This window comes from Protomyctophum bolini (assembly GCF_963924005.1).
Source record: "Protomyctophum bolini genome assembly, chromosome: 16".
Lineage (NCBI taxonomy): Eukaryota > Metazoa > Chordata > Actinopteri > Myctophiformes > Myctophidae > Protomyctophum > Protomyctophum bolini.
Genome location: NC_137877.1, coordinates 21,829,699 through 21,850,008, shown reverse-complemented (window position 1 = coordinate 21,850,008; position 20,310 = coordinate 21,829,699). Strand labels below are relative to the sequence as shown.

At 45.9% G+C, this 20,310-nt stretch overlaps 1 protein-coding gene across 1 annotated transcript in view; it reads left to right on the top strand.

Annotated features, from left to right (window-relative positions):
• LOC308330810 (glycophorin-C-like) overlaps window positions 1-20,008 on the top strand; it is a 54,035-nt gene extending 34,027 nt beyond the window's left edge. Inside the window, exons 4-6 of the mRNA XM_080785868.1 lie at window positions 2,521-2,562; window positions 4,731-4,947; window positions 19,891-20,008. Of these exons, the coding sequence (XP_080641994.1) occupies window positions 2,521-2,562; window positions 4,731-4,927 (239 nt within the window). The 3' untranslated portion in view covers window positions 4,928-4,947; window positions 19,891-20,008. The remainder of the gene's footprint in view (window positions 1-2,520; window positions 2,563-4,730; window positions 4,948-19,890) is intronic.
• The last annotated feature ends 302 nt before the right edge of the window (window positions 20,009-20,310 follow it).

Below are 20,310 nucleotides of genomic sequence, written 5' to 3'. Positions count from 1 at the left end.
TGAACCAAAAAGAGCCTATATGTACTGTACAAGCTCACTACGGGTTATAGACGCGCTTTCTTTTTATTTATTTTCATCACCTCAGAAGAGGCAGATATTTGTATTCTGCAAACATGTCATGCATTTATTCTAAGGTTCCTGTGTGAGCTGTTTCACCGGCAACAGGAAATTAGAGGTCTTTTTTTTACTATCTGAATAGGAAGCTGCACCAAAGAACTGTTATATTATTGCCAGCACATCACTTTAGCCCAAAAACAGATGTAGGGTCTAGAACATCAGACCATAGACATCGCCTAATGTCTTTTCTTTGATCATGTCTGTAAAAAAAAAAATTAAAAAGCAAAAGCGGAAATAATGAAGGGTCTGTGAATGAACGCGCTCCTACTGGAGAAACTAGCCTGTAGCAAATGCTAATGACGATTGAGCTGTGGAGCGACCTGAGTTACCTTAGCACCAGTGTTGTTGAAGTCTGCTTATTATAAGCGACTTTGGGCTTGTGTTTTCTGTAAAGTAGCTTATAAATATTCTTTAGTTGCGAGTTGTGGTTTCCTAATGTTGTTTAAGGTTCTCAAACATTTTCATGTCAAGGAAAAAGAAAGGATTTTGTGCCAGATGTGTGTTGTTAAAATATATTTTTACTGTGCTAAAGTCCCTGGCCACCATCATGTTGTGGGCTCAAATCCTTCGTGGTGCAGCCGGCTTTGTCAGGCATCTATGCTAACCTAACCTATCAGATAGATATATCATAATTATAAGTTTAAAGTGCTCATGCCATGTGGCCCATATAGTCGCTTTTTTCAGGAATTATTTTCATAGGCCTGGTTGCTTATTTATGTTGCTAAATCTGGCAACACTGCTTCGCACTAAGACATACAAAGCATTTCATCATTATGCACCAGTGGAAAATTAGACAATTTAGGCATTTAGTAGACGCTCTTAATCCAGAGCAGTTTACATTAAACAAGAACAAAAAGCATGGCAATAAATCACATACATAAAAAGTAGTTATCATGAAACATGCGTAAGCTAAGACTGTAACAGTGGAATATCTATATATTGAAACTATATAGATAATTATGATATTTTCCAAAAAATCTGATGTACAAATTTGTAAAACAGTATTTCGTGAAACATTTTAAATGCACAGATCTTGTACAGTATGATGTGGGTCCCTTGCACAAATCTGAGAGTTGAGAGTTCATGGACAAACAAGAAACCAGACTCGACAGAAAAACAAGCCCAAAGTCGCTTACAATAAGCGGACATACTATAGCAACACCGGATGCAACCAATTTTGCAAGCTTTGTAGGTTGGCTATTTTCAACATGTGATGGAGCATAAATTAGGCCTATACCGTTCACTTTACTCAACCGTTACCACAACTCGTCTGCGTTCATATAGCTGTCCTCCCCCCCCCCGCCCCACCCCACCCCCCGAACTCCCTCATCCCAAATGAACGAGTCATGTAATTCTCCTTTAATTGCACAGAATGTGTTGCACATCGTAAACAATGCGGTTTTAATGAGTGGGCGAGCACCTTAGATGTTTCGGGTGATTAGGCATTAATGAGCCTGCCTTTTAATTGCACACACCGGAGTCTACATTAACAATGCCTTTTTTCTCTCTTTGCTTTATTCTTTTTGTCCGTCCCCCCGTCCCCCCCCACCTTATCCCTCCTCCTCTTAAAGCTTTTGTCCATGGCAACGAGATCAATCCCTGTTAGCCCTTCATTAGTGGTTAATGTACGTTTTGTATAATAATCCAAGTCTACAAAGTAACTAGCAACTAAAGTTTTCAAATAAATGCAGTGGAGTAAAAGTACAATATTTGAAGTAAAGTACAAATACCTCAAACTTTTACTCAAAGTACTTTTCGACCACTGCCTGAACGTTGTGATCTTGTAGATCGGCTGTTTTAGCCTAACTGTAAAATAAGGCTTAAGTGGTTAATGCATGTTTTGTAATAATATTATCAGAAAAGTAACTTGCAACTCGAAGTAAAAAAAGTACAATATTTACCTCTGAGATGTAATGGAGTACAAAGTATATAGTAATCGGAAAAACAACAACAGAAATGCTTAAATGTACTTGGTTAGCTTCCAACCTCTGCCGTCCTTCAGAGAAAGTCAAGTCGAGGCGGACAGCTGTTGCCTGCGCAATAATTCATGATTACCTTTAATCACTTTTGTGTAATGAGCATTTTGTCCCCTGACGCCATAGAGAATGTGTCCTCACACGCGGACGGCTGTCTTTAAACACAAACCCTGTAGAAAAATGTCAACATTTTTAAAGAAAATAACACAAGCGACAAAATGTATGTGAATACATTGCCCAAGTGTTTATATATACTGTATATATAAAATAATCATCATTATAATGATATGTCTTTAACTCAAATCGTTTGCTTCTGCACGTACCTGGCACAAAATATCTTTGAGATGGGGGGGGGGGGTTGGCAGCCAAATAAATATGATCATGTCTAAAGTACACCCTCTTATGCCCGCTTGTCTTGTCCCAACAGATTATGACATGGACGATGGATACTTTGATGCCATTCTGGGAGGTGAGTTCAAAACCATGCTGTAACATTCAAACACCCCCCGTCCCCCATCCCCTCTCCTTCTGCAAACCTCATTTATGTCAATATGGAGAAGGAATGTATCCACCAACCAGCAGCAGTTATCAGCCGCACTTCAGTAAAAAAAAAAGAGGAGGAAATCAAAGACGCGTTTCTTTTGCAGAAAGGCAACAGTGCCTGTCTGTTAAATGTGTCGGAACAAAGCTTTTTTTGAAGCCATTCTGAAATAAGCCAGTCCTCCCGGAGAGGAAGAACACACAGAAGGCCTATACAGATGTTTCTGTACACCCCAGCCAATGCTATTTGTTTTACTATTTTATATTCATAAATATTGGCCTTCGTGTGTCTGCTGATGGTCTTACAAACTCCCATTGACACAGTCACAAACACTGCTAGCTTGTGGCGTCTTTGTTCACATTATTTGGCATGAAATGGAATGTAATATAGCCTATATATTTTTTTTCCCTTCAGTGATGAGCTCAGAATTGTTGATGGCTTGAAATGAGTTATTTTATGATCTGGAACGAAGTCATCTCGAAGCTTTGCGCGTCATATAAGCTAGAGAAATGAACAAGAGGTCAAGCACTGTGCAGTATTTTTAACTGACAGGAACATTTCCCATGTTTACACCACATGCCATCGTGCGTATAAACCAGCTCAGTGGCCTTGTGGTTAGAGTGTCCGCGCCTGGCCCTGTTTATTGTAATGACACAGTGTCCCCCCCGATTGAGTCTGGTCAATGCAAACGCCCACAAAAACGCGCCACTGATTCGCGCAGACCGTTGTATCGCTCGCTTTGTATTCAGACGCTCAGTGCTTAGACTGTAGGCACACTACACGCAGGTCCCCCCCTGGAGTGGGTCCCCTCGACAGACATCATTTTTTATCGGCACAGTCTAGTCGGGGTTCGATCCCCGGCCGGGTCATACCAAAGACCATAAAAATGGGACCCAATGCCCCCCCTGCTTGGCACTCAGCATCAAGTGTTGGATTGGGGGTAGACTCCTGCTAGTGTTGTGCGGGCCGGCTTTTTTGCATAACCCGCCGTCCCGTCCCGCCACAGGAGCCAACCTGCCCCGCAAAACAATATATTAATCAACAACCCGCCTGCCCCGCAGCCCGCAAAAACAAAGAAACACTATTAATACGTTTCGCATCGCATGCGCAATTGCTAGAGAGAGAGAGAGAGAGAGACACGGTCCCTCGGATGAGCATATAAAACGTATACACATACGTGACATGACATAGGCTGCCGCCTATCTGTTTCGGAACGGTTCACTTCACTCAGCATCAGCATGCAGTGTGCTCTCCACTCGAAATGAATGAATCTCTGCATGTTCTAATTTTTGTTTCGATTGTGCCTATACTTCGACTTCGTTGCATGGCGGCGGTACCACACCCAAAATAGCCGCTCTACAAGCTCAGGCGACGCGTTGAGCTTGTAGATCCTATAATTCTGTGTGTGCGCAACTGCGCTGAAAATCTTGGCCCGTCCGCCCACCCCACGGGACAACCCACGGGACCTCCGTGCACCACTAACTCCTGCCCTATGGGCATCATGGCTCGGCAACGCTTACTACATCGTGCATATACTGTTTATGCCTTCAGTAGTGCCTACAGAAAACAATATCGATCCTATAAATATATATTCAAAACTAGCTGAACTACAAGCTGGATTTTTAAAGTGAAAGTCAAAGTGTGTCAGTGGGTTTTATAAATATTTAACCAATGAAAAGTATTAACAAGAGCTTGTGAATAAATAACTACATTAGAGATCCATCGGAACAGGTTCATTTTGTCCATTTCGTGAAAAGTAACCATTTGGAACATACAAGGTTTCCATCTGAGAGCAGTCGGGCAGAAACCTCTTATCTCCATACTACAGCAGCACACAAAAGCATCTTGTAGATCTGCTGCTTTTGCTATTTTTGAATTTGAATCCTGAACAGTAACAGTTTTGGACACATGAGGTTTCTACCCAACAGGACATAAAGAACTGCTCTTCTTGGTATGTGACAAAAGTTTTTCCTCTAGTGAAGTGCAAACTACGTCCGTGCATCCATTTTGGCACGCAGACAGACAGTGTCACACAGCGCCAGTATGTGACCCGGGTCTTTGCAGCAGTAACGCCTTCATTTGTCTCCATTCCCCAGCTGTCATCGCCGCCGTGGTCCTGGTGCTTATCTGCCTGGCCGTGGTGCTGATTCGCTACATGTACCGGCACAAGGGCAGCTACCACACCAACGAGGCCAAGGGCACGGAGTTCGCCGAAACGGCCGACGCGGCACTCCGCGGCGACCCCGCCCTCCAGGACTCCATGGACGAGAGCAAGAAGGAGTACTTCATCTAGCGGCGTGTGCCTCTCCACCTGTAGGGGGGGGGGGGGGGGCTAGGGGGGTACAGGCGACCAAGCATGCCATTTTGAAAACGATGCTAACGAGGAAGTCGATTAAAACGCTGCAGTTCTCATTAATGGCCTAGAAGGGGTCGCTATTTCCCCACTGCTGCTGCGTGGCTGCAGAAGAATTACCACGCCATTAATATTACAATGGGGGACTTGACCCGGACCTTACACACTTGATTTTCATTACCGTAGTAAACATTATATACTTATAGGCCTACATATGTTTTCAACCACTAGTTTAAAGTATTCTTTCAATTACCATGATTTAATTATTATTCTTTTTAATTATGGCCCCCATTCATTTTTTTAATCGATGATAAAGTATGATTCTAGGAGCTTCTTCTACCTACTGAGTAAAGACCCAACCCTTCCAGCCAATAGCATTCATTTCCGGTTGCTTTTCGGGACTGGAAATTCCTAACCTGACTCTGCCAGATGGGGGCGGTAGGTTCATATCAGTGGCCGCTACAGGCAGGATCTGCCACTCACCTGCCAAGTAGCTTGGAAAAAAAGGGTCTGCCTTCTTCAGCGATTGGGTTGCAGTGATACCAGATGGAAGTAGTTTGTGAAACGACTGTGAAGCAAGCTACTTCAATCTGGCGGAGTCAGGTTAGGACATTCCAAAGGTGTTGGAATCAGAATTTGATGTTCCACTATGTCCTTTATTTTTTCCTTTACAGTCTCTGGGGGATGACCAGGAGTGCAAAAAATGGACCATCAGGTCTGTAAAGGCCTTTTCAGATGGGGAGTGACTGACACACCTGGTAATTCATTTTCAATGAGAGGCTTGCATTTATTTTGTACGCGCGGAGAAGTTGATGGGCGATTACGAAAGCGTATTGACACGTGTGTGCTCGTTTCGTGCACACGTCTGCGGGCGACTAGACCTGGATTGTGGTGAGCTTTTTTTCACGCTACGTGTCCCGCGGCCCTCATGAGCAGACCTGTTGCTGATCCAGCCGACAACGCAGGCTCTCCGTCTGAAAAAACCTTAACTGAGCCAATAATTTGATAGGAGACTCTTTGAGTCTTTGTTTTTTACCACCCACACCGACGACTCCTCCAGTTAACGTTTTTGTGTTTTATTGGACTTATTGGAAAACTGGAGGATGAAAGGCCTACAGAGGATGACGCTCCGGGCTGTACAGTAAGGATGAATGTCTCTCATGTTGTCATTCCCATTTGAAGTTACTGGAACTGATCTGACAGCAATTTGCCAAAGAAACATCAGAAACAGCTAGGAAAGCATGCAAATGACGGCTGCCACGCTCTGTCGTCCGCCCTGGTTCTTCTCACTGTGTGCTACAGATCAAAGCTATGGATGAGATGTATACATTAAACAGTAGCGTGCCACCATGGAGTGTATACCTTATTGCATACATACAAGCCCCGCCAGATCTGGAAGGGATGATGCTAATCAGACAATAATTACCGGATTGTATGGTTGCGATGGAAGAAGTCCACATACTTTTTTATTTGATTTTGTAGGCTTTAGTTAGGAAAATAATATCTGCCTAGGAATAATGGAAGCCATAAACCGTGCTCTTGTAACAAGAGTATATCAATCTAGACTCTAGAGGTTATATACATAACAAGACCAAATAACGTCTAAGAATATTATATGTTTTGCTATGAAATAATAATAATGGTCTTTACTGGCCCCTCAAGATAATCATCTTCACAGTCTGTTCCAACAGAAAAACACAAACATGGCACACAACAACAACTTAACACCTGCATATACCAGGTACCCAAAATACACTAAAACCATCCTATCAGCAAAGAAGTTTGTTTAGTGCACGAATGGCTGAAGGAACAAAACTCCTACTAAAATGATTTTTATTTAATTCTTTTTTATTTTTTATTTTTCAACGTTCTGTATCTTCGTCCAGATGGCATGAATCTGTGACGATGCAAGGGATGATCATTTTCTTTATTGTTCATATCAAAGTGTGGATGTGGAAAGTCTGAAGATCCAGCCAGTAGAGACAGAGACAATACGGGTAATATTGAAATGTTTGTTTTTGTTAGACATGGAGAATAATGAAAGGTTTTGTTTCTGGAACCAAAAAGTGCTCTTCTATGGCGCATCAATCCGAAAAACGAGTTTCGGTTCCATGTGGCACCTTTATTGTTATGCGTGTGTATACCTGATTAGAAAATGGCTCTTTTTGAATACAAGATCCATGTAACCTGTGCCGTACCTGTAACCTATTTCATGGGTCCTTGATTTGTTTCCAGACACTTACAGCTAGGTTTCAGATAAGGTTGGTTCTCAGAATATAACTTTTCTGCCTTGCTCAGGAGCTAGTTCAGAACACAACACAATTTATGACGTACCTCCCCCTTCAGGAGTCTTTCTGCTTATAACACAGACAAAAACAAAAAAAGAGTCACAAGTCAAATGAGGAGAGTTGTGCCATATCTGTGCTGTAACAGCAGCCTAGAGAAAGACTATGCCAAAGCATATTCATCTCAAACGGCTCGCTTCTTTACAGAACGTTGCTTCCCTTATTTAGTGGTTTGAGTTATTGTTCAGAAGGATGTCAAAAAACAACACAAACACAACCCGAAGGCCTTTGGAGGCAAACCAAAGCCATGACATGTTACGGTGTATGACAGTCACCAGTCATTTATTCCCCCCCCGACCGATGCGTATATTGTTGCTGTCGTTGCATCAAAAGTAGCAGATCCGCAAGATCGTAGATCTGCTACTTTTGATGCCTTTGACTTTTGAATCTTTGAATCGTAAAGTAACAGCTTTGTACATATGAGCTTTCCACTCGACAGAGACGATATGCACTGTATAATGATCCTCTCCGTTCCAATCGTTTACTGAATGTGAAAACCTTAGCAGCCCTTTAAAAACCGTATCCTGTCCTGTGTCCTAAAGCAATGGCTAGCGTACTTCATTGCTAATCAATAAAATACTTCAAACTCAGGCTCTGAGGAATTACACAAGGTTTGTGTTTGGTGATATGTATGTGGAATGACAATTAGACTCGACCTCTTTTTTTGACCTTGTTGGAATGTGTTGCTTCTATAATAATAGATCAGTGTTGAAACGATGGGATGTACTGCAACGGTTCTAAATGCCGGGTCCGAGGACCACCAGGGCTCCAAAGTAATCCCGTGAGCCAGACTATTGCCTCTCTCTAACAATGTTCAAATGCTTCCATCATAGAGTCTGCAGCAATGGAAGTAGAGTTGATCCGATCACATGATCAGAAATCGGGCCGATCATGTCATTTTTAAATGATCAGATCTGTTATATTTAGTAAGTGTGACCCAAGTGCACAGCAAGAGAGGAGGCGTTGTTCAGGTTTAGTTCAGGTTTATTCACAAAAGGTTTGTATGGAAGGGAGTGGGGTAGTAGTAGATCGGTGGCTCTCCAGGTTGGCCAAACTCAGCATGGGATTCCAAACACTGAGGAGGAGAAGGAGAGGAGGCGTCAGTCTTCAGATAAACAACAAGGCAGGAGTTGAAACCGTGTAAGGTTGCACGGCTGGGAAATAGCTAAGTGAGGCTAAAACAGTAACTAGCTCTAACTCAGTTTAACAATACATGAGCTGTACTTTACCATACATGTAGACATGTGAAGCTCTGGCGTGGAATGAAGGGCAGACTGGGCTTTTGTAGAGGCAGTGCTTGATTGCAGGATGGAAGACAGGTGCAGAGGATTGGTGCAGGAGAGCAGGTGTGCTGAGTAGAGCCATGGAGTAGTCAGTGAGGGGGGAGTGGCTAAGCAGTGCTTGCATGTGGAGGTGAGGAGGAGTGAGCCGTAACAGTACCCCCCCTCCGAGGGGCGCCTCCTGGCGACCTCCCGGGGGCGTCGGGGTTGGCCCTGTAGAAGTCCCGAAGGAGCGAGGGATCCATGATGAGCTTTCTGGAGATCCAACTGCGTTCCTCGGGGCCGTAACCCTCCCAGTCCGCCAGAAACTGGAAACCTCGACCTCTGCGCCGAACCTTCAGTAGCCGCCGAACTGTCCACTGGGGATGCCCGTCGACCATCTGAGGCGGCGGAGGGGCAGGGGCAGAGGGCATGAGAGGGCTCGAGGACACAGGCTTGATCTTGGACACGTGAAACACGGGATGTACACGCAGAGAGGCCGGGAGCTTGAGACGCACAGCCGCCGGACTCAGGACGTGGTCAATCTCGAAGGGACCGACAAACCGGGGAGCCAACTTCTTGGAAGGCACCTGGAGCGGTAGATCGGCAGAGGAGAGGTACACACGTTGCCCAGCCTGGTACACCGGAGCAGGAGTGCGGCGACGGTTGGCCCCACGGCAGGAACGCTCGTTGGAGCGAAGCAGGGCGGTGCGGACCTTCTTCCACACGCGCCGACACCGACGGAAGTGGGCCTGGACAGAGGGGACAGAGGCCTCCGACTCCTGGAGAGAGAACAACGGGGGTTGGTAACCCAGAGAGGCTTCGAAAGGGGACCTGCCAGTGGCGGCGCAGATAAGGGCATTGAGTGAGTATTCCACCCAGGGTAGATCCTTGCTCCAGGAGGTGGGGTGGAGAGCAGAGATACAGCGGAGGGCCGACTCCAAGCTCTGGTTGGTCCTCTCAGCCTGGCCGTTGGATTGTGGGTGGTATCCCGAGGAGAGGCTAACGGTGGCGCCGATCTCCTTACAGAAGGCCCGCCAGACCTGCGACGTGAACTGCGGGCCCCTGTCAGAGACAATGTCACTGGGAAGCCCATGAAGACGGTAGACATGCTGGGTGAGGAGTGCGGCCGTCTCCGCAGAGGATGGGAGCTTAGGGAGCGCCACTAGGTGCACCGCCTTGGAAAACCGGTCCACCACAGTGAGGATGACGGTGTTCCCATTAGAAGGGGGAAAACCGGTCACAAAGTCCAAGCCAATGTGAGACCAAGGGCGGGTGGGCACAGGGAGTGGGCGAAGAAGGCCAGCCGGTGGCCGGTGTGACGCCTTGGCACGGGAACAGGTGGCGCAGGCAGCGACAAACTCCCGGACGTCAGTCCTCATTGACGGCCACCAAAACCTCCGGCTCAGGAAGGAGAGGGTGCGCTGATACCCGGGGTGGCAAGCAAACTGGCTGGAATGGCCCCACTGCAGCACTCGGGAACGCACCGAATCAGGCACGAAGAGCCGGTGACGAGGACCATCGTCTGGGCCCGGCTCAGCTTGTTGGGCCTGTTTGACCTCAGCCTCAATGTTCATGGTGACCGCTCCTACGATACAAGCAGCCGGAACAATGGGTTCAGGCTCGGCTGAGGATTTCTCCGGGGCATGTTGTCGGGACAAGGAATCCGCCTTGGTGTTACTGGAGCCAGGCCTGTAGGTGATGGTGTATCTGAACCTATCCAGGAACTGTGCCCATCGTGCCTGGCGAGAGTTGAGACGCTTGGCCTCCCGGATGAAGGTCAGGTTCTTATGGTCGGACCAGACCACCGTGGGCTCTTCAGCACCCTCCAGCCAGTGGCGCCACTCCTCAAAGGCTGCCACCACAGCTAGCAGCTCCCTATTCCCAATATCGTAGTTCTCCTCGGCTGGGCCAAACCGGCGGGAGAGAAAGGCACAGGGGTGTAGCTTCTGGTCCTTTACAGACCGCTGGGATAAGACAGCCCCTAGACCGATGTCAGAAGCATCTACCTCCACTATGAATGGCCTGGAGGGGTCTGGATGGAGAAGGACAGGGGCTGTGGTGAAGTGCTCCTTGAGGGTAGCAAAAGCGGCACCGGCAGCAGGCGTCCAGACGTAAGGACGCAGAGTGGAGGTGAGTCGAGTAAGAGGGGCAGCTATGCGGCTGTAGTTCCGAATGAAACGGCGGTAGAAATTAGCAAACCCTAGGAAACCTTGGAGCTGTCTGCGGGTCGTGGGTTGCGGCCAGTCGACGACGGCTTGGACCTTGTGGGGGTCAGGACGGATACAGCCATCCTCCACAATGAGTCCAAGGAACTCCACAGAAGGCGAGTGAAAGACACATTTCTCAGCCTTAACGTACAGACGATTCTCCAAGAGACGCTGGATGACCATACGGACATGCTGGATATGTTCCTCAATGCCCCGGGAGAATATCAGGATGTCATCAAGGTAAAGGACCACGAATACCTCTAGCATGTCCCGGAGCATGTCGTTCATGAGGGCCTGAAAGACTGAGGGGGCATTTGTGAGACCGAAGGGCATGACCAGGTATTCGTAGTGTCCACGGGGTGTCTTGAAAGCGGTCTTCCATTCATCCCCCTTACGGATACGCACAAGGTGGTATGCGTTCCTGAGATCCAACTTGGTGAAGATGGTAGCACCGACGAGGGGTTCAAAGTTGGAGCTCATGAGGGGGAGAGGATATTTGTTCTTGATGGTGATGTTGTTGAGCTGCCTGTAGTCTATGCACGGCCTCAGATCCCCACCCTTCTTCTTGACGAAGAAAAAGCCCGCTGCCACCGGGGATGTGGATGGACGTATAAGACCCTCAGCCAGACAGCCATTAATGTAACTGTCCATAGCTGCCTTCTCAGGTAGTGAGAGGTTGTAAAGGCGACTGGCTGGAAGCGGAGCGTCAGGATGGAGCTCGATGGCACAGTCGTAGGGTCGGTGAGGAGGAAGAGTGCACGCTCGCTCCTTACTGAATGCCTCACCCAGGTCGTGGTACTCAGGAGGGACCTTGGAAAGATCAGGAGGGGCAAGACTGGGTCGTTCAGGCAGAGAAGGCTTCTGGGCAGACCGAAGGCAGCGGGCGTGGCAGGGAATGCTCCAGCTGAGAATGCGGCCCGAACTCCAACAGACGTGAGGGTTGTGGAGCTCCAGCCAAGGTCTGCCTAGGATGAAAGGTGTGTCAGGAGAGTCGATGACGTAGGGACGGATGCTCTCTACGTGATTTCCTGAGACAGTGAGGGTGAAAGCCCCGCATTGGTGTGTGACCGGACCCATGGGGTGGCCATCCAAAGCGAAAGCAGAGAGGGACTTCTCCAGAGGCACAATGGGGAGTCCTACCTCCTGGGCGTAACGTTGGTCCACGAAGCTCTCATCAGCACCAGAGTCTATCAGGGCAGGAACGGTGAGTGTGTGCCCCGACCAGGCAAGAGTGACAATGAACCTGGACTTGCTGGAGCGGGACAGGGGGTCGGACAAGCGGCTCACTCGGAACCCCCGAGCGGGTGAGCCCTGTCTTTTGGCAGTCGGCCTGAGGAGGCTCTGGAATGCAGGATGGGGCAAGAGTCCACAGAGTGTGCTGAACCTGCACAATACATGCAGAGCCCCCGTAATCTTCGGTGGTCACGTTCAGCAGAGGTTAAGCGGGCTCGGCCCAACTGCATAGGCTCCTCACCGGCGGAGGTAGCGAGATCAGGAAGGAGAGCAGGCCGGCTAAGGCTGGCTGATGGCGAGGAAGACGGCCCAGCAGCAGGACGAGACTGGTGAGCCTTCTCACGTTTGCGTTCCCGGTGACGCTCATCAAGGGAAATAGAGAGGGAGATGAGTTGGTTCAACGTGCAGGGCTTCTCTCTCCCAGACAAGGCATCCTTCACGGGCTCTGACAAGCCCCGCCGGAAAGCACTGAACAAAGCAGGCTCGTTCCACTGGCAACGAGCTGCAAGGATACGAAACTCTGTGGCATACTCCGCCACAGAGCTAGACCCCTGCTGGAGGGTGGAAAGAACTGAGTCTGCATCCTGCCCATGGACATCATGATCGAACACAGTCCTGAACTCCTCAGAAAATGCAGCATAGTCATGCATGTAATGTGCCGAGCCCTCACGACTAGCCATAACCCACCGGCGAGCCTGACCGGTGGTGAGATTTGCTATGTAGGCTATGCGGGCGGCGGCAGTAGAATACATGCTCGGTTGAAGTGCAAAAACATACTCACACTGCATGAGGAATTCACGGCAGTGGGCGAAAGACCCGTCATAGAGAGCCGGTGCCACCAGATGGGGCTCTCGAGTGGGTGGCATGAGGGCCGGGTCTGGAGCAGGCCCAGACTGGGAAGAAGCGGGCACGGGGGGAACCGTGGGTGGAAGGAGTCGAGCACTGAGTGCAGCAACCTGGTCAGCGAGATTCTGGACCACGGCAGAGAGCTGGTCCACCTGGGCTTGCTGTTGGTTGGCTTGGGACTGTTGAAGAGCTGTAACCCCTTGGAGATCCTCTTTAATACTTATGACAGCATTAGAAGCCTCCGTTAATAGGCGAGAGTGTTCATTCAAAACTTGTCCCTGGACCTGAAATGATTTCTCCATGCTGGCTGGGTCCCGATGGCCAGAGCTTACTGTTATATTTAGTAAGTGTGACCCAAGTGCACAGCAAGAGAGGAGGCGTTGTTCAGGTTTAGTTCAGGTTTATTCACAAAAGGTTTGTATGGAAGGGAGTGGGGTAGTAGTAGATCGGTGGCTCTCCAGGTTGGCCAAACTCAGCATGGGATTCCAAACACTGAGGAGGAGAAGGAGAGGAGGCGTCAGTCTTCAGATAAACAACAAGGCAGGAGTTGAAACCGTGTAAGGTTGCACGGCTGGGAAATAGCTAAGTGAGGCTAAAACAGTAACTAGCTCTAACTCAGTTTAACAATACATGAGCTGTACTTTACCATACATGTAGACATGTGAAGCTCTGGCGTGGAATGAAGGGCAGACTGGGCTTTTGTAGAGGCAGTGCTTGATTGCAGGATGGAAGACAGGTGCAGAGGATTGGTGCAGGAGAGCAGGTGTGCTGAGTAGAGCCATGGAGTAGTCAGTGAGGGGGGAGTGGCTAAGCAGTGCTTGCATGTGGAGGTGAGGAGGAGTGAGCCGTAACAAGATCGAGAGCACAAAAACAGGACATCCTTGTATCAGTATTATATCCATATCATGATATTAGACTGGATATTGTCTGTGATTTTGAATATTGTACAATTGTGAAATGGCTTAATAGAATCGGATCGGGACATCCCTAAATGGAATCTCTATTCTCTGCAATTTCGTGCAAATTTGTCCTAATATAAATCAAAACAATCAAAGCATGTACATAGCTTGCTGCTTAACAGAAATTAAAATTCTAATATAAATTGTAAAGATATTTTAAAATACGTTTGAACGGAAATTACGATTATTTTCTCGGTTATTGGGATGTGTCGTTTCAGACTATATAGCAGCCGTGCCCAAAAGGTAGATCATGCAGTAGATCACAAAGAATGTGCAGGTAGACTATGCATGCCCCTAATTTTTTTTCAAGTGAGTTGATTGACATCCTGCCAGCTCAAACCCTGAAACCATTCCAAACCATTCCAAAGTTATATACAAAAAACCCTTGTCTTGCCAGCGCCGCGATTCTAAAGACCCCTCAGGTACATTTTGAAACTATTTCCATTTTGAAAAGCTCTCAAGTCAAAAACATGTGGGCACCCCTGCTCTATAGCATTCAGAGATTGTGGAATATACAGTAGTTGTCTAGTAGTTGGCTACGCAAGACTAGATCCAAATGGAAACCGTAACTCCATTTGTTTCCATCCGATTTACATTCATGAGGATGGCTGTTCTCTTTGGCTATAAACAATTGAGTCTGGGACAGATATAATGAATTGTTGATGGTGTTAAAAAGACTAAAGCACATCGATCAAAAATGCCAGCAGCCTTGAGTCAGGCAAGGATATCATTTTGCATTTGTTGAAAATGAAGATAAACCCACGGTTTCCCAAACCTTTCTAGAGGATCAGGGCCCACTTTAAAATCTCAAAGGCAGTCATTGTCCACCCATCCAAACGCTTAACAGTTAACACGGCAGCTAATCAGATGTCAGATGGGTGGACCACATGCATTTTCAGAGCATGTTTATTTTAATGATAAACTGAATCGATTATTTTCAGGCTTGAGTCAATGGAACCAACATAGTAACATTTAAGTTCTAATTTATTGTACACACACACACACACACACACAGATCTACCAGCTGGAAATGTGGCGGGAATCGGCACGTTTGAGCTTGTAGATCTGATTTCTTTTTTGCTATTTTTGAATTTGAATCCTGAAAAGTAAAGTAAAGTTTTGGACATATGAGGTTTCCAACCGACAGAGACAATATGAACAATGCTGAGTTCTTGGTTCTTCATCTTTCATTAATTTTATTGCTGTTACAAGTGCAAGCTGAGTATAAGCCCCCAAGCGGGGGGGGAAAAATCTCATTTTATCACCCCCGTGCTTTCAATAGCCAGTGATAAATATGAAAGCGTGGTATAGAACACTGCTTTATGTTGCTGATGAGCCAGGTTTTGAAAGCAACCCTCTGAATGCACAGGAAGAGATGTTCTTTATTCAAATTGCAGCTTCTAAAAGGAGGGGAAATGGTAGATTTTCTCATCCTAGATAACCTGAGCTGCGGCAGCGGGCAGCCATGAATGACAACAATCGTGAGTCAAGATGCATGTATCATTACTGCTGCCTCCGTACTTCATGTATGCACACACACACACACACACACACACACACACACACTTCCCATGCCTTCATCTGCTGGAGACAAAATGGTCTATCCAGGTTACAGCAGTTTTAGAGGGTGGGGCGCAGACGTTAACCTGACGCTGCCAGATCCAAAAAGCTTGCTACACAAATTTGTTTCACAGCTTATTTGGATCTGGGATCTCTGAGGGGGTTGAGCTAACACAGATCCGACCCGTACCGAACCAATCAGCGTGAGCTAAGGGCGGGATATGTGCGAAACCGGATGTGAAGCTATATAGACACGTCAATATGATTGGTTGTGTTTGCACACCCACACGGTGATAGACAGACGCTCCCATCCAATCATCTGCATGTATCTTGAAAAAAAGGAACAGCCCCGTCATCAAATTTGCTTCCGCGATCCCAGATCCCAATAAGCTGTTAAACTAATTTGTGTAGCAAGCTTTTTGGATCTGGCAGCGTCAGGTTACGCAGACGTTGGTCCAACATGCAATGTAGGCCTACTGTTGCATGTCGGACTCTTAGGAACAAACACATGCACCCGGGGTAAGCAAAGTGCTGCTCTAGAGTATGTGGCTCTTTTACCCCTCTCCCGGTCTTCCAGTTGCTAGGACAAAGAAGTATGAAACAGTTAGGGTTAGAGTTTTTTATTTTTTAAATTGTAATCATATTTCTTATTGTATATAGGCATAACTAACATGCATTAACATAATCTTTTGGCTCTTTTGATAAAGTTGGCCTAGGGCCTTGGTTTAGGGCTTGGGGTTAAATTTAAAGCAGTATGCCTGATTTACCTGGATTGTAAACACTGGAGAGCTGCATGCTGGTGTTGCACATAACCAAAATAAGCTCACATCAGCTATTTGTCGGCTTTAGGCTTAAAGAAAATGGCATTCATAAAATCACCATCCTAAAATGTTGATGTCCTCAAAAATACTGTAGTACAAACTACAGTCAATAACTATTTTTAATTGACCTTTTAACCACCAGATGACAGAGTATTGCAAAATACACATACACACAAATTGTCGTCATGTCTTTCTGAAACGCTAATAAACGTGGGGACATTTGGCACTCACAAGTATAGTGATGCAAACACACACACACACACACACACACACACACACACAGTTAAAAGCCAGATTTGTACTCCGTTGCACGGCGGCGCATAAATTGAGCATTACTGTGCGACCGTTCCCATTCCATTAGGCATTGGACCAGACATCAGTACTACTTTTATCTCCAAACTATTATTCTGCAGCTCCATCTTGTTGGCAATTCTCTCTGTAATTCACCCTGAGTGAGTGGGCTTTTGTGCTAATGTCCCCCAGAACACCCCCAGCACAACAAGCCTTCTTCTTGGAAGTATTGAGCTCAATGTCCCAAACTTTCTTTTTTTCGCTGACAGACTGTGCAGATGGTGGATCAATTTCTGAGATTATGTTGTACTTAAGTAAAAGTAGCCATACCACATTGTAAAAAATACTTCTACAAGTAAAAGGCCTGTATTCAAAACTTTAATTGAGTAAAATCTTTGTTAAATGCACGGTATCCCCACAGATTTTTCAGGACCATGCTTACACACACACATCGATTAAGAACAACCCTTAAGTTCACACATCAACAAAGTTTACAAAGGCTGCCTTTTGTCGTCTTTTTTCCAATGTCGCTTGTTGCCAAGAACGTCTTTTGACATATTTTAATATATTGATCTAGTCCTGGTCAGTATGAGAGTGACGACACTAGCGATCTGAATCGTAACAGCGATGAGTCAGCTGAAGCAGAACTTCACCGCGTTCAGCACGGCCTCTCATGCCTCAAGTCCACTTCAGACGGAGCGCCTGTCGTTGAAACTGTTCCGCACCACTGTTGGGGGTGAGAGTTCCACTTGCTAGGGAGGGGGGGGGGGGAAACCATTCCGGTTAACGTAAAAAGCACAATGTTTGCCTCTGAGATTTAGTGGCGTATAAATCGAAAAACGGACATGCTCAAGTAAATTATAGGCCTAAAAGGATACCTCAGGACGGTATACCTCAAAATGTTACTTAAGCACAGTAAACATACTTAAGGACTTTCCACCGCTGTTTTCTTCTTTCTTTTCCATCTCTCTGTGGAGTATTATTGGTTTTCACAACAGCGTTTAGAAGGAAGGGAAAGTGTGATGGAAGGAACAGACCCCCCCACGGGACCAGAACTTTTGTTTCAACCAGCAGCCGACAGGCAGCTACCACCAAGACAAACAGAGCGGAACGAGGCTATGTGGTCGACTCCTCCGCACTACCAAACAAAACAATTTCTCTCTGTTCCCCTCCTTTAGCAGCGAGGGAGAAACCGCAATGAAATGGTAGAAATTCACTCTTAACGGATTCTTTTCCTGTGAATGTTTTCTTAACTAATGAAATATTCATGTCTGTGCATTATTTTGATGCTCCGATGTTTAATTCATCCCACCGTGAGGTGAAACCAGCTAAAAGCAAATAAAAAGGCATTTCCCCTGTCGAACAAGTAAGTACTATATCCAGGTTTTTAAAAAATGACATATACATTTATTAATAAGTGAAAAGTGCCACTCTAAGAAAATATTTATTTCCCACTGCTGTTGTTGACCATGGACTTATGGTGCTCTGTGTTTTCCCAGAGACTGAGGTGGACACACCTATTGATTTATCAATGCTTGCATGCAGCCCAAATCTCTGCAGACTGCCTCCCTGAGTCTGGAAACATTTCAAGCATGTCTGCAACTCTGCATTCACAAAGTATTTGAGTTGCGCAGTTTGTTGGGCTACTTCCAATTGTAAGTATGTCCACTTACAATCTCAAATTTAAGTCAGTTTGTGTTTCAGCCAGTATGAAAACACAGATGTGTAGCAAAATATAAAAACATACCGTACCAGAACATACAACGGCATGTACAGTAAGATGATTGAGTGTAATCCACCCCCAATCAAACTACAATATTGTGAAATTATGGAAATTGCGGAAATTGCAGAAATGATAATTGCGGAATTGTGGAAATTGCGGAAATGAAAATTGCAGAAATTGCGGAAATTGCGGAAATGGAAATTGCGGAAATTGCGGAAATTGAAATTGCGGAAATTGCGGAAATGGAAATTGTGAAATTGCGGAAATGGAAATTGCTCCCATCGTTTTTTTCATTTTTGTCAAATCATCAAAAATGATGAAAAACGGAGCGCTATATATGCCGTACGATATAGGCTATAGCCCAATTGGTGTAGACTATAGGAGAGTGGTGTCATTGAGGGGGCAGAAAACAGTGCTCGAGAGCTGTTCATGCAGCCCTGAAGTGTGACAAGCTAGAGTTTGAAATACATTGTTTTCAACGAGGGTGGCGCAAATATCAGGAATTTTAGGCGAAGCCCCACCCTACTACTAGTGGGAGGGGGGGCCAATCAGAGGCAAGCGGGGCGGGTCTTTGCCTAAGTTGCTGTGTGTAAACATGCATGGAGGGACTGTACACTTGCATCGCATCGCATTGCCTGGCCCTGGAAGACGACAGGTCAGGGGGAGGGGACTAACAAACTGCATGAGTCCAAAACTCCAGAAGCCAGAACTGGTGGAAGGTTGGGCTTGGGATACAGTAACAGTAGCAACCTGAACCGTAACATTGATGAAAATTAACCACTTAAGCCCTATTTCAAATAGTGAAAATAGCAAATATTCAAGCTAACGTGTTGTGATGGGCGTGTTTGGGGCTTGTAGATCTTCTATTTTTTGATCGTTTTGGAACATATAATCTTTATTTATTTATGTTTTACATTTCAATACAGCAATGCATTGATATTCAAAAGAAAAAAGTACTGCCGAAGCAGACAACCCGCAACACTCCAGGTTAGAGAAAGAAATTCTTATAGGTGCAAGGCTCGACGATACATGATAGAACGAAGAAAATGCCAGCACTCAATATATGTCCTTTTCACATGATTTTAAAAAGTAAACGTTAACAGCCGAACTGGGGGCCTTCCCCTGGGGGCAGAGACTGTGTTTATGCTGCACACATCTCAGCCTTCCTTCCATGCCGGCACATGTAAAGGCCAAGAAGACATTTAATTTCGATCAGAGACCAGCAGCTAGTACGGCTCCCATTGCATTCCTCCTTAAATTGGGATTAGCCAAAGACTCACTCTACAGATAGGTTGAGTCCCCCCAGAGTGTGTTCGTAAATTATGCATAGGCCTACTACAGCATCACACAAAATGATCTAACGTTTCTAAACTGACTTTTTCCCTTCCCAAAACTCAAATTTACATTTATCTTAAATTTCACATTTATTTTGTAATAACTAATAAATAAATGAAAAAACTCAAGTCATCATTTTAAGGAGTGAGTGAGATAAACAGGCAAAAAGTAAAAGTTGAACACGGCTCGGTTCTAGGAAAAAAATGTTCAGAGAGGGTTGGATTTAGCTTTTTGCAGGGTTGTCTGTGGTGACAACCTTGGTATGATGGGGGTTGTCAAAGTGAATGTTTCAGCGTTAATGTTTAGTTTTTTCTTCTTCAGGAGAATGAGTGAGAGAATGAGTTCAGCATTAAGGAGTCTTAGATCCCAGGCTGCTTGCCTGCTCGCTCAGAAGGAAACCTGGAGTATTTTTGAAGTGACAAGTGGATGGAATGGAGCCTCCAAGTATGGTTAGTATGTGATTCTGAAATGTCAAGGACCTCCAGTTAAGTATGCATGATTATAGACCAGACGGATTGATACATACAGTACAAACCAATCAACATTACATTCAGATATGGAGGTATACTCAGGTGGCACAGTGGTAATGTTTCTGCCCACCACCGCGGAGGCTGGGGATTTGATTGATGTAATTGATATTACAACTGATATGTGAGAAAAACATCCTCAAATATACTTCTACACAACATATTAGCTGAGAAACAAATTTTAAACCCATTACATGTTAAACAATATTATTTA